We start from the raw sequence: 11,923 nt of genomic DNA, 5'->3' as shown, positions 1-11,923 counted from the left end.
GTGCAGACAGCCAGCTCAGAGCCTGGAGCCTGCTTCCAGTTCTGTGTCTCCTTCTCTCTCTGCCCCTCCCCATCTCATGCTCTGTCTCTCTCTGTATCAGAAATAAATAAAACATTAAAAACAACAACAAATCAAGCTCTATGGCTTATTTTCAACACGCCGACAGGGTCACATAACCACCAGATGACCGTCTCTGAGACTGACCAAGAATCTGCTTTAATCCGTAGGTCACCCATCAAGTTCACACTAGGGATTCCCACGCTGTACCCCACATCTTTCTCCAAGAAAGGGAAGACCAGGGACTGCTTCACTCCCGACTGGATCTCCGTGCAGGGCCCGGTCTGGACCCCCTTCCCGGCTCCTGTGCTGAGGCTGCCCCTCCTGGGACCTGCCCCCCTCCCCACCAGCCTGCAGCTGTTTTCAGCCCTAACAACCCCCGAGACCCTCAGGCTCAGGGGACTTAACTGGGCCAATAAGCCGCTTGAACTCACACCCCAAGGCCCGGTGCTGGCTGTGCCCTCTCACACCCGCCACGCAGGATCCAGCACATGGGTCTCCAGTCCCACCGTGCCATTCCCACGAAGGGAAGGCTGCGCATCCAGCTCAAGGAACACCGGGTAGGTAGGGGGTCATGCTGACAAAGGAGCTCCCAGCTAATCTCCCAGGTTAGACTGGGCAGGCAAGAATTAATCTGGCTTCTCCTTGTTTCAACAGAAACGTACGGCAGGTCTCGGTGCGGAGCACTGGGGACGAGGCAGTGAGTGAAGCCAGCCCTGTCCCCTGAAAAGGGAAGCTGTGGGCTGCAGAGGCTGACTTGAACCCTCAACTCAATGTGGTCAAAGACTATTCCCTGAAGAAGAGAAGCATGAGCTGAGATTGGAAAGCTGAACCGGTGTTACGCAGGCAAAGGCAGGAGGGAAGTGCTCTTCGGGGAGCGAGAACGGTGCATTCAAAGGCACTGTGGCAGAGAAGGCAGACGCAGGAGGGACGAGGCAAAGGGTGATTTGGCCAAACAGCAAGCAGGAACCCATTTAGTTTTCAGTTTGTGCCAGGTGCCATTTTAAAGGCAGCTGATTCACATGTTACCTCGTCTAGCCCACAACACACCTGAACTTGACAGAAGGCACTGAGGCACCAGGACGGTAACTAATTTGCCCAAGTTCACTTAAAAGCAAAGCAATTATTTTTCTTTTTTATGTTCCCCAAAATGTGACAGCACACATCCTGGTAGGTGGGGGAACACAGAAAATCGGTGGCTCAGGTTCACTGTGGAGTGAAAGCAGCCAAACCAGTTCTCAGTACAGTCAGGTGAGAGACGAAAACCGTCATTTTCCAACGCATTGTCTTCATGTTGTAGGACATAACCAAGGTGAAATGTTCCACAGGAGACGGTTAATTCCCTTTTAAAGAAACGGTGCCTATGTAGTTAAGTCTGAGTTTAAAAGAACTAAAAATACTCATGTAAGGACGCAGGTCTGAATCAAACGGACTCCATGACAGGCTTCAAGTTTCCCCTGACCTTGGAGGCCTAAGTGTCGGTTTCTCACAGAGTCATTAGACAATAGAAGGGCACAGATTGCTCAACCAGGGACCACCCTAGTAACACCCAATCAGAAGCGGCCAGCTAACACCCTTAACATTCCTAAGAGCTGGCCTAGAGATAGAAGCTATAGATAATCACTTATTGCTTAAGGCTGGTTACACCCTACGTGGGGGTCCTTAGCCCACCCTGTAATTGGTTAATTTCTAAGATACTCTAAATGTTGTGATTGGGTCCCGCCAAAAGTAACGAACACTCTGGACAACGCGTATGGTTAAAGTTACTGCCAATGATGTTATGTGATAATGATTGGACCCCTGTACCTGTGTCACAATTTCCTGTAACTCCCCCTTCCCAAACCCCATAAAAGCCCTGCTCAGCCCTTGCTCCGGTCTCTCAGCACAGATCCACTGAGCTGGTGAAGTCTGTGAGCCCGAGTTTAGGTCTGGCCAGCCTAAACCCGTAATAAAGCCCTTTGCTTTTGCATGCGTGACTCGGTCTCCCTGGTGGTCTCTGGTTTGGGGGGACGATATTGAAATCTGGGCATAACACTTGGTGGAAGTAATTTGAATAATTATTAAAAAAAAACTTTTCCAAAATTTCCACAGGAATCACACTCTTTTTATAGTTAGAAAAAAAAGAAGGCACAAACAAGCTAATAAAATGACAACCTGACATTTCTCCAAGATGAACCAATGACCAACAAACACATGAAAAGATGCTTGCCTCCATTAGTCAACAAAGAAAAACGAGATACTGATTCGTGCAAAACCGGGGTTTCCCGACCACATTTCAATGTGAGAGGGGATTCCCCCCCGCCCTCCAGAACACCAAACCATTCTTGGGCCACCAGCAGGGTGTCTGGAACCTCAGATTTGACTTACCCACCTGGACAGCGTGGGATCCCCGCAGGTGAGGGGGACAGCGTGGGATCCCGCAGGCGGGGGCCCGGTCCCACCAGACCAACCCCAGGCCGTGGCTGTGCTTCTAACCACTTGGTACAGTTTGGAGGTTCCCATGACCTCTTTCTTGGGCTCTTTTAATTTGCTAGAGCGGTTCAGAGAACCCAGAGAATAAAGGACACCGGGCAGCACCCAGACGTCCAGAGACAGGGGACGAGGTCTGGGAAAAGGCATGGAGCCCCCATGCCCTCGCCAGGTGACCCTCTCCGGGTATCTCTACCTGATAACTATCAGGAAGCTCTCCAGACCCACTCTGAGTTTTCCTGGAGGCTTCATATCTGGTTGTGCCTAAGTCTTCAGCCTGAGCGGACTGGGCCTCCCAGCCCTGCCCCTCCCAGAGTGCTGAGACTGAAAGCTCCAACCACCTAATCACAAGGCGGATCCAGCTCCGCCTCTGGGTGGAGTCACCTCATTAGAGTAAGAAAAAACACCTTTAGCACGCTTAACGCTCTTAACACCTGGGAGTTAGCCAGGAGCCTGGACCGAGGATAAAGATGGAAACCACATGAGGAACAGTACCGTTGGTAATCTGAAAGACCCTTCTGTATTTCCTACAAATCTCAGGACCGCACATGCCCCCAGGGACAGCTAGACCGGAAAGGGCCAGAATCCTCATCCACTGTCCATAGGAACATCAAGGGTGCAGCTGACGTGGAAGGCAGGCTGGCGGGCCACCAAGCACAGCGTTTCTACAGGACCCACCACTTCTCCGTCACACAGGCAAGCACATACATCCATGCAAATGCTCACAGCCACATTATTCACAACAGCCAAAAAGAAGACCACATACTTCATGACTCCATTCCTCTCAAAGTCTAGAAGGACACCTACAGAGACAGGAAGCGCATCAGCGCCTGCCTAGGGCTGCAGGTGGGATAGGGACAGCTTCTTTCTGAGATGCGGAAACAGGTCTAAAATGGACCGTGATGATGGGTGTTCATATCCGTGAGTTACACTGAGAACCACTGAACCGTACAGTATGTGAAATTTATCTCAAAACAGAGGTTTTTAAAAAAGAACCATACCCCCACCCCCAAAACCAGTATGAAAATATTCCCAACTCAGTTGAAGGAATCTAACTCCAAATGGCGAGACTTTATGAATCACATCTCGGATCAGCAAATCGTAGAAGGTCTGCTATCACCTAGAGCTGTGGCGTCTGGAGGAAGCAGGCACCTTGTACTGCCAGTGGGAGGACTTTCTTCTTGGAAGAAAACTTAACAAAAATCTCCAATTAAAATAATACACCTTTGACTCAGCGGCTCTGCCAGCAGAAAAGCACCCATGGGTGCCCTTGCAGAGTGTGTACCAGGGTGGGCCAGGAAGGGTGCTCGCCACAGCACTGCTGGAAACCGCACAACTGCAGACACCCTAAGTGTCCATCAGCAGGACTGCGTGAGTTACGCTGTGTCTGCTCTGTGGATTAGCACGTGCCCGTGAGGACGGGCGGGGTCTGTGCTAGTCTGTTCTGGAGACTAGCATGTGACCATGAAGAAGGACAATGTCTGTGCTGGGTCTGTTTGGTGGACTAGCACATGGCCACGAGGAAGGACGAGGTTTACGTGAGACCAGCCGGGCAGAGAAGGGTGTGCGTGGCATCGCCCACTTCTGTTAATGGCAAGCGCCGACACCATCGATGGATTATGCTTACGTGGTGTTTTGGAATGAAGACATTTCTGGCACCAGACACATGTCATGGCTCATGAGATGAACCAGGAGAAGACGTTTGGGTGGACAAGGAATCTAGCTTTGAGTTGCTATGCGTGGTGGGGCTTGTGCAGAAAGGGAAGTCTGAGCTACATTCTGCATGTTTTCATGTTCTGCTGAAATGTCTTACTGTCATGTGCCTTACTTCTATTCTATAATCAGGTGTAAATTAGTTACATAGTAAGAACAAAAAGATTCAGATGAGCAAACCCACGAGGAGCGCAACTCTAAGCACCTGATGCCCATCGGTGCCTGCACCACACACTGCTACAAGCTGGGGAGGGTCATGGGTCCAGAGCAAGTCTACCAGCTTTCTCTGGAAAAGAAGTATTTACTAAAAAACAGATAAAGAAGCACCATGGATCCGGTCCCAGCAGAGTCCAAGCCCCGACATGCACTGGCCTTCAGTTCGGGGAGGCGCTCCTGCAGGTGTGTGCTAGACCCCCACCCTGCCCAGTCTGGGCGCTGGCTTTTCTGCCCCAGGGCCTTCCCCTGAGGCCCAAGTTTACCTTCTCCACTGTGTTTGGCTCTTTTGCCTTTGAAAGGGAGGAGTGTTTCACAACTCCTCCCACTGTATTTTTCTCTGATTCCTTTCTCTGTGGAGCACTTGTCAGCGTTCCTGGGTCCCTACACGCCTTCTCCGGCCCATTCAGTGCAGCACCCATCCGCCTCCAGAGTCTGCCTCCTGGGAGCACGGCCGACAGGCACCACTCCCCAGGGTTTTCCCAGACCTCACAGGCTGGCTGGTCACCCAGCCCTGTACCCGGGCTGAAAACAGGGTGAGAGGACAGAGACTGGGGCCGCCCTGCGGCTCACAGGACAACGTCCACAGCAGCAGCTTGCTCTGTGGACCGGGGCCCTGCGTCCCGCCCGCAACTCACTTCAGGCCGAGGCTTTGGGAAAACACCAAGCCAGTTCTGCTGTGACACCTTCGTCCTGGGGCGCACAGCGGTTCAGAAACGCAGCAGCTCGAAACCCCTGGATGGCTGTGTTCCTCCCAGACCAGGGAAGGCCCAGAGGAGTTGGCACAGCTGCCTCCATCCACAGTTCTGGTCTCTTCGACGAGCATGCTCTTCTATATTTCTGAGGTCTCCAAATAGAATTGTGCTTCTTAAATACTGTGTTTCCAGCTCCTGATCTCTCACATGCAGTCCTGTGACTGCAGGGTTGTCCCTTCACCGTGCTGGCGGACCTGCCTGTGCCCCTGCCACACAAGAGGCTAAGTCCTATTCCAGGACACCTGCACCAACAATTCGCTCTGCCCGGAGCGCCCTTCCCCTGACCTACAGGGCTGGCTCCCCAGCCCCAACTCGGACAGGCAGGGCTCTCCGACGACACCACCTCTGGGGAGTCCTCCCTGAGCACCGACTCCGAAGCGGCCCTTCCGGGGCTTCCCTATGTCTCCTGGTTCACTTCTGTGTATGTTCATTCCATCCAGCGCACTGTCTACGTCTCCGCCGGGAAGCGTCTTCCTCATTTATCTCCGTGCATCTGTACCCGCCCGATACCCCTGGTGCGAGCGGGGCTGACTTGCGGACAACTCACGCCAGAGCCGCCCACTGGCGGGTGGGCAGACAGGACGACCACCTGTTCACTAAAGACGAGTGGACACAATACTGCGTGATTTTCCCACCCTACCTCCTGAAGACGGCATCTGAGGATGTTCAAAGTCACCATCAGTTTTCAAATGCAATCTTGAAACCAGGAGTTGAACACAATGAAAAGTCTCAGGAACGGACACAGCTCTGTAAGAGCACGCAAGCTCCTCAGGGCAGTTCAGGAAACCCCGCCGCCCTCCCGTGCAGAAGTCTGCATCCAGCCAGGTCCGTCTGCTCGGAACCGCTCCAGTCATGCCACGGCTGGGGACAAAGCCACGCCAACTACAGATGTGGGAAGGGCCGGACCAGGATGCGTCACATGCCGCAGGCAAGTCTGTGTGCGCCAGACATGAAGGGAGACTAACTCGGTGCAGATTATGCCCAAGAAAAGAGCTTCAGCCTGGATGGTAATCCCCTGTTGTGGGGAAGCACCAGTGATAAGGTGTTACTAATGAGAAATGCTGAAGCATGTCCAGCAGCCTTGTGTCTTTGCCTAAACCCATTACTCTGTACCGGGGCACGTGACATCCTTGCACCATCAAGAATAAATTCATCCACAGACTCTGAAATAGAAGCCCCCTGTGTGCAAAATGGGGAGAATTACTTTCTCTACAAGCTGAAAATGTGTCCAACGCTATGATAAAATACATCTTATAAACACTGCTTTCATGATTGCCCAACAATAATCATTATTACATTTTAGGTAATATATCTAGTCTTTTCTCCTCCAATTAAAAATTTCTGTAGAACCACTAAAACTAAGACCTTCTAGAAAAGAGTGTCCAATGTATAGCTAATAGTCCTCAAATAATGATGAGGGCATAGAAAACATAACCCTTACATATAACTGAGCAGTACAATCGCAAAGTGACCTCGACTTCTGATTCTCTGACCTCAAGTACTGATGTCATTCAACAATAAAACAGCTATAGTGATGGAGAACGCTGGAGTGCGGACCAGTCACGTCTGCAAAACGTATACAGTGGTTCTTAGAGGAGATCAACCAGCAGTGACAAAATATGTATTTGGTTCCACAATTCAGTTCCACCAACGTGTGTGCGTTACCTCCTATGGACCAGGCACATTGTTGGGAAGGAGAAGTCACAGACACTGCTCTCAAGGAACTTAGATGGAGACTAAAAACAAACAAAACAGAGAAAAAAAGATTTGCTGAATCTAATGTGCTGAGTCCTATAAAATGGACAGGCACCATGACCCAAGCAGTATTGCTGGCAGGTTTTTTTTCCCCAAGAATATCTTCCCGCAGTTTAGAAAATACAGGAGTTTGCTAAAGAAAGTGTTATTTTCCTTTTGTAATCGATGCCAAATAACCCATGTTAGACCAACAGCATCCAGTAAATTGGTGATGTTCAAAAACAATGTTTCCAGTATTAGAAGGGTCTAAGAAAATATTAAGCATCACGTCCTATAAAAGCATTCAACATGTAGGGTTTCAAGATCCAAAGAGGAAGTAATAAGAATAAAATAACAGTTATGTAAAGTGTTACAGACTGAACAAATTTTTTATAACAGCTGTATTACCTAATGTGGTTAGAAAACCCTTTTGAGGCCATGCTTTCTTCCCCCGTGAATTTCCCTTGTGCCAGATGAGGGGGTGTTTGAAATCATCCCACTGACGCTGGATCTTAACAACCATCCACAATGGTCAGCGGTGGCATCTCTTCACTGAACAGTGTTTTTAAAGGTGAGACCACGCCACAGCTTCAGGAAATGCAGTGAAGGCGCCCAGGCTTTGAATCCCAGGAAGTGAATTTCAATCCTGGATGTGCCATGAAAACTCGGGCATGTTTCTAAGCCACTCTGGGCCTCTCTCCTCCTGTGTGACACAGAACCACACCCCCATCTGCACTGTTAGATCAGCAAACATGTGACATGTTTCATACGTGTGGCAAGCATGCCAAAAATGCTGGCGATTAACACGGTCGTTGCTGCCACCCTTCCTCTACCTCCTGGGTTTGTGCAAAGTTGACACTCAGCGTACTGAATTAGATTCCATAAAGGCCAATAGGAAAAGTCACCTAAGAACCTAGTAAGATATTTTTCTTAAAAACCCTCATATAACTGCCCAGCAATAATCATCATTACATTTGGGGCAGTCTATCTAGTCTTTTTCCCCAGATGAAGAATTTCCCGTGGACTTACTAAAGCTAAAATAAAAGAGTACTCTATTCAGCCAGAAGCCAGTCGGGGAGGCAGAGACCATGAGAAGCATAAACAGAGGTAACTGGAAACAGGAAATGTGCAGAGCCTGGAGACTTTGTGGCCAGCACTCCACAAAGTCCCAAATGTGAACATACATAATGTTGCTGAACCGGTCGCTTAAAAATGGTTGACATCTCAAATTTCATGTGCTGTGTATTTTTCCACAATGCAATAAAACACAGAACAACCCACGAGGACTCCAAAAAGTCAGGGCTTGGACAAGCTTGTGCCCTGGGCACTCAGCATGCCTCCGCACATTCGGACCGTCTGTAAATATTCACTGAACAAAAGCGGAGGCCATGGATCTGGTGACAGGATCTGTGTGCCTGTCCTGGTTTTGACCTCAGTGCAAGACACACGCTGTGACAGTTTATGGCTGCTGCCCGTGACATCAGCGTGATTCCCAGATCCCTGCAGGCTGGTAGACTCACAGTTCCAGCCAGACACCCATGTGTCCCGAGGGAAATGACGAGCAAGTGCCTCACCAACTGTTTCAATAGGAAGCAAGTTGGTGGGTTGCAACCTGGCCAGCAGTGGAAATATAAGCAGGTCCCCCCTGAGTTGGCCACAGCGGACGGGCCTGGAGCAGCTCATTCCGTCGATGACTCCAGCAGACTGAAGTGTTCAGACTTCTCATCCCCAGCACACCAAGCTTCACGCCTAGACACGGGCTTCGGAGCTCAGTACGAGTTCCAGTAAGACTCAAAGTCTCAGAGTTCCTTCATGTCCTTGCCGGACTGGGAACTATCATCTAAGTGCAGGTCTGGAGGGAGGCTGCGGGGCCCTATGAATCAGGGACTCGCGGCTCAAATGGGTCACTGTCCCCCTCCACGTGCTCACCTGCTCATACTACTTTCTGTACCCGAGACCGATGGAAATCCAGGCTCTCCACCCTTTCCAAACTCACCTGTTGAGTTACCACTGTCGTTCCCTGGAGACACCAGCTTCTTTGTGTCTGGAGATCCTATAAAAATAAAAAGATATCCTGTGATGTAAAAACATTTAATATTTATCTAAGCCCACTGGTATCAGGTGGTGGTGCTGTGGGGGAAGGCAGACGTCCACAGCAAGGTCCACTTTTGCTGTTGCTCTGAAATCTACCTTGACGGTGTCAGTAAATCTGGGGCCATGTTACTGATCTCGAGACGGAAGACACTCAGCTTGTGTAACAAACACTCACACAGTACTTGCTACAGCTACCGCCAAGTTCGCCCATCTGCATGTGGTCACAGTGAGGGGCGAGCCGGAAACCAATTTCTGCTACTGACTGCTGTGCTTGGCAGAGCGGACTGCCTGGGGGTCTTACACCTCCTTCCAAGACCCTGACTTCGGATAGCAGAGATTAAGTGAGTGGGCTTTTCATTTTCTCCCCATCTCACCTCTGGTGAACAGCATTCTGTGCTCTAGATTTTAGAGCTTGTCTTTTTTGCTTCATTCATTTGGTTCCTAAAATCCACATGTAAGTGAAATCATAAGGTATTTGCCTTTCTGACTTATTTCACTTAACGTTATACTCTCTAGCTCCATCTACGTGGTTGCAAAAGGCAAGACTTCACTCTTTTTATGGCTGAGGGATATTCTATCTCTCAAACACACACACACACACACACACACACACACACACACACACACCCCGCATGCACAAGTACACACACGCACGTCTTCTGTCTGTCATCTGCTGAGGGACACTTGAGCTGCTTCTGTATTTGGGCTACTGTAAATAATGCTGCAGTAAACATAGGGGTACATGCATCTTTTCAAATAAGTGTTATTTTCTTCCAACAGACATTCAGAGGTAAAATTGCTGGGTCCCAGGATAGTTCTATTTAAAACTTTTTGAGGAACCTCCATACTGTTTTCCACAGTAGCTGCACCAGTATTCATGCCAATCAACAGTGCATGAGGGTTCCATTTCTCTCCACATCCTTACCAACACCTGTTTTTGGGGGTGAGGTTTGGGTTTTTTTTTTTATGCCTTTTTCTAGCCATTCTGACAGGTGTGAGGTGGTGTTTCCTTGTGCTTTTGATTTGCATTTCCCTGATGAGTGACATCTTTTCATATATCTCTTAGCCATTTGGATGTCTTCTTTGGAAAATATATATTCAGGTCTTCTGCCATTTTTTAATTCTACTTTTTTGGTGTTGAGTTTACGTAAGTTCTCTAAGTATTTTGGATATTAGTCCCTTAGGATTTTCACTTTTAATTGCAAGCCTTCTTGTAGAAGTACAATTCTTTCCATTTTTAACTAGTACCTTAAGATATGGACAAAGTTTAGAAGAATTCCATGCCCCAGTTAAACAACTTTTCAGTGTGGTCTATTCAACCTGGGTCTTTGTATCACGGGATACAAAGGAATTCCACATAGGAAGAGAGCAATTATCCACTAAGATAGCAGTCCCTGAGCAAAACACCGCACAGTACAAGGTACGCAATAACAATGTTGAAGGATCTATGGTCAGTGTGTGTGCACATTCCTCTTAACGGGGACCATTCCACTGACCACAAAAGGGTGTGGGGTGAAGATAAACACGATGATCAAGGCCAGGTGACCATCCTTCACTGATGCCAGCTGAGAACAGCCTGGAAGGTGGGTGTTTTGATTCACGAGTAACTCCTGCTAAAAATGAGGCAGTGTCTCAGCTTTGCATGCTCGCCTGACTGTACTGTGCTCACGTCTCCGGTAGCTGGTATCAAATAGTGGCCGATATTGTGACAAGCCTTCTGCACACCAGCCTGCGGGGGAGAAGGTGACTGGCACTGGCCTCCCTAGCCCTGCCATTGGGTCCGAGAAGGAATACCATCGTGCAGTGACTGTAAGGAGGCCCAGAGAAGGCCACCTGGCTAGAAAGCGGCAGAGCGTGGATGTGGACCAGGCTGTTGGGCTGGAAAGCCCCTGGGTGGGAGCGCAGGAAACGAGCTGTTGATTTTCGGCTCTAAACCTGCTTCTCTCCTGGGCTTGTCAGTTGTTGGGTTTCCCATTGTTCAAGCCCCAAACCAGAGGTCACCCTTGGACCTCTCCTCTTCCCCACTACCTCACCTAGTCCTCCACTAGCAAGGGATTTCGGTTCCACCCCCAAACAGATTAGCAAGCCAGGCACTTCTCTGCACTACCAAGCACTTATCTACGCTATCAACGAGCTACCGTCTTTCTCCTGGGCTGAGCCTCGGTATCTGTGTCCCTGCCACCATCTCTCTTATGAGGCATCATTTCCTGGCAACCTTTTTTGCTTTAAAAGGAAGACAAAAGCAGATGATCTTTATAGGTTGAAGGCCTTTCTCCTTTTTGCAGTCAATTACTTATGAAGCAGGTACCATGGGTAGACAGGTTTTGTATCCTAGGAAACAAAGATACTATGAGCATCTAGCTACAAAGAGGCTGCTGCTTTGTGTGACTGAGAGACCAGGTATTAACATACAATAATACGCTGACTGGAAGAAAAGAAAGTTACATTAATCAAGGGGTGCAGACTCATTAAGGATTAATTTAATCTCCTAACTGGCTGCCCAGTAGGTGGTGTTTGGTGCCTGGGACTCACTTCAGAAAGTCCCTATTATTAGGCATCCCTCCCTGACCCCCACCCTCCTCCCCACCCCAGGCTGAGAACACTTGAACTATGGCCGCCTGAGAGCAGACAGATGTAATCTGAAGTGGCCAGCCCTGGGCCACCTGTGTGAACTTTTGTATCCTGCATTTCTGAAGCCATCTTAATTCTCAGACTTACCTATCCAAGACTCAACGTCCCTTCTTTGCACTAAGGCTGTGTGAGGTGGGTTTCTGTGACTTACCACCAAGGGTCCTGATGGACCCTGCCCCTCAGGATCTTAACACCACCCCACCCCGATCTATCCTTCCCGCTTGCTGTTCCCTAACACGCCTCCCCCACCCCTCCAA

At 49.4% G+C, this 11,923-nt stretch overlaps 1 protein-coding gene across 2 annotated transcripts in view; it reads right to left on the bottom strand.

Moving 5' to 3' along the window:
• Positions 1–11,923, bottom strand: part of TMEM123 (transmembrane protein 123) — a 56,177-nt gene that overhangs the window by 42,602 nt on the left and 1,652 nt on the right. Inside the window, exon 2 of one of the 2 annotated variants that reach the window (XM_029956168.1) lies at positions 8,938–8,994. The exons of the other annotated variant lie outside the window; for it this stretch is intronic. Coding sequence (XP_029812028.1) covers positions 8,938–8,994 — 57 coding nt within the window. The remainder of the gene's footprint in view (positions 1–8,937; positions 8,995–11,923) is intronic. 2 annotated transcript variants of the gene reach the window in all.

This window comes from Suricata suricatta, chromosome 11 (genome assembly GCF_006229205.1).
Source record: "Suricata suricatta isolate VVHF042 chromosome 11, meerkat_22Aug2017_6uvM2_HiC, whole genome shotgun sequence".
Taxonomy (NCBI): Eukaryota; Metazoa; Chordata; class Mammalia; order Carnivora; family Herpestidae; genus Suricata; species Suricata suricatta.
Note: the sequence above shows the minus strand (reverse complement) of the source record. Positions and strands in the feature narration are given on the sequence as shown.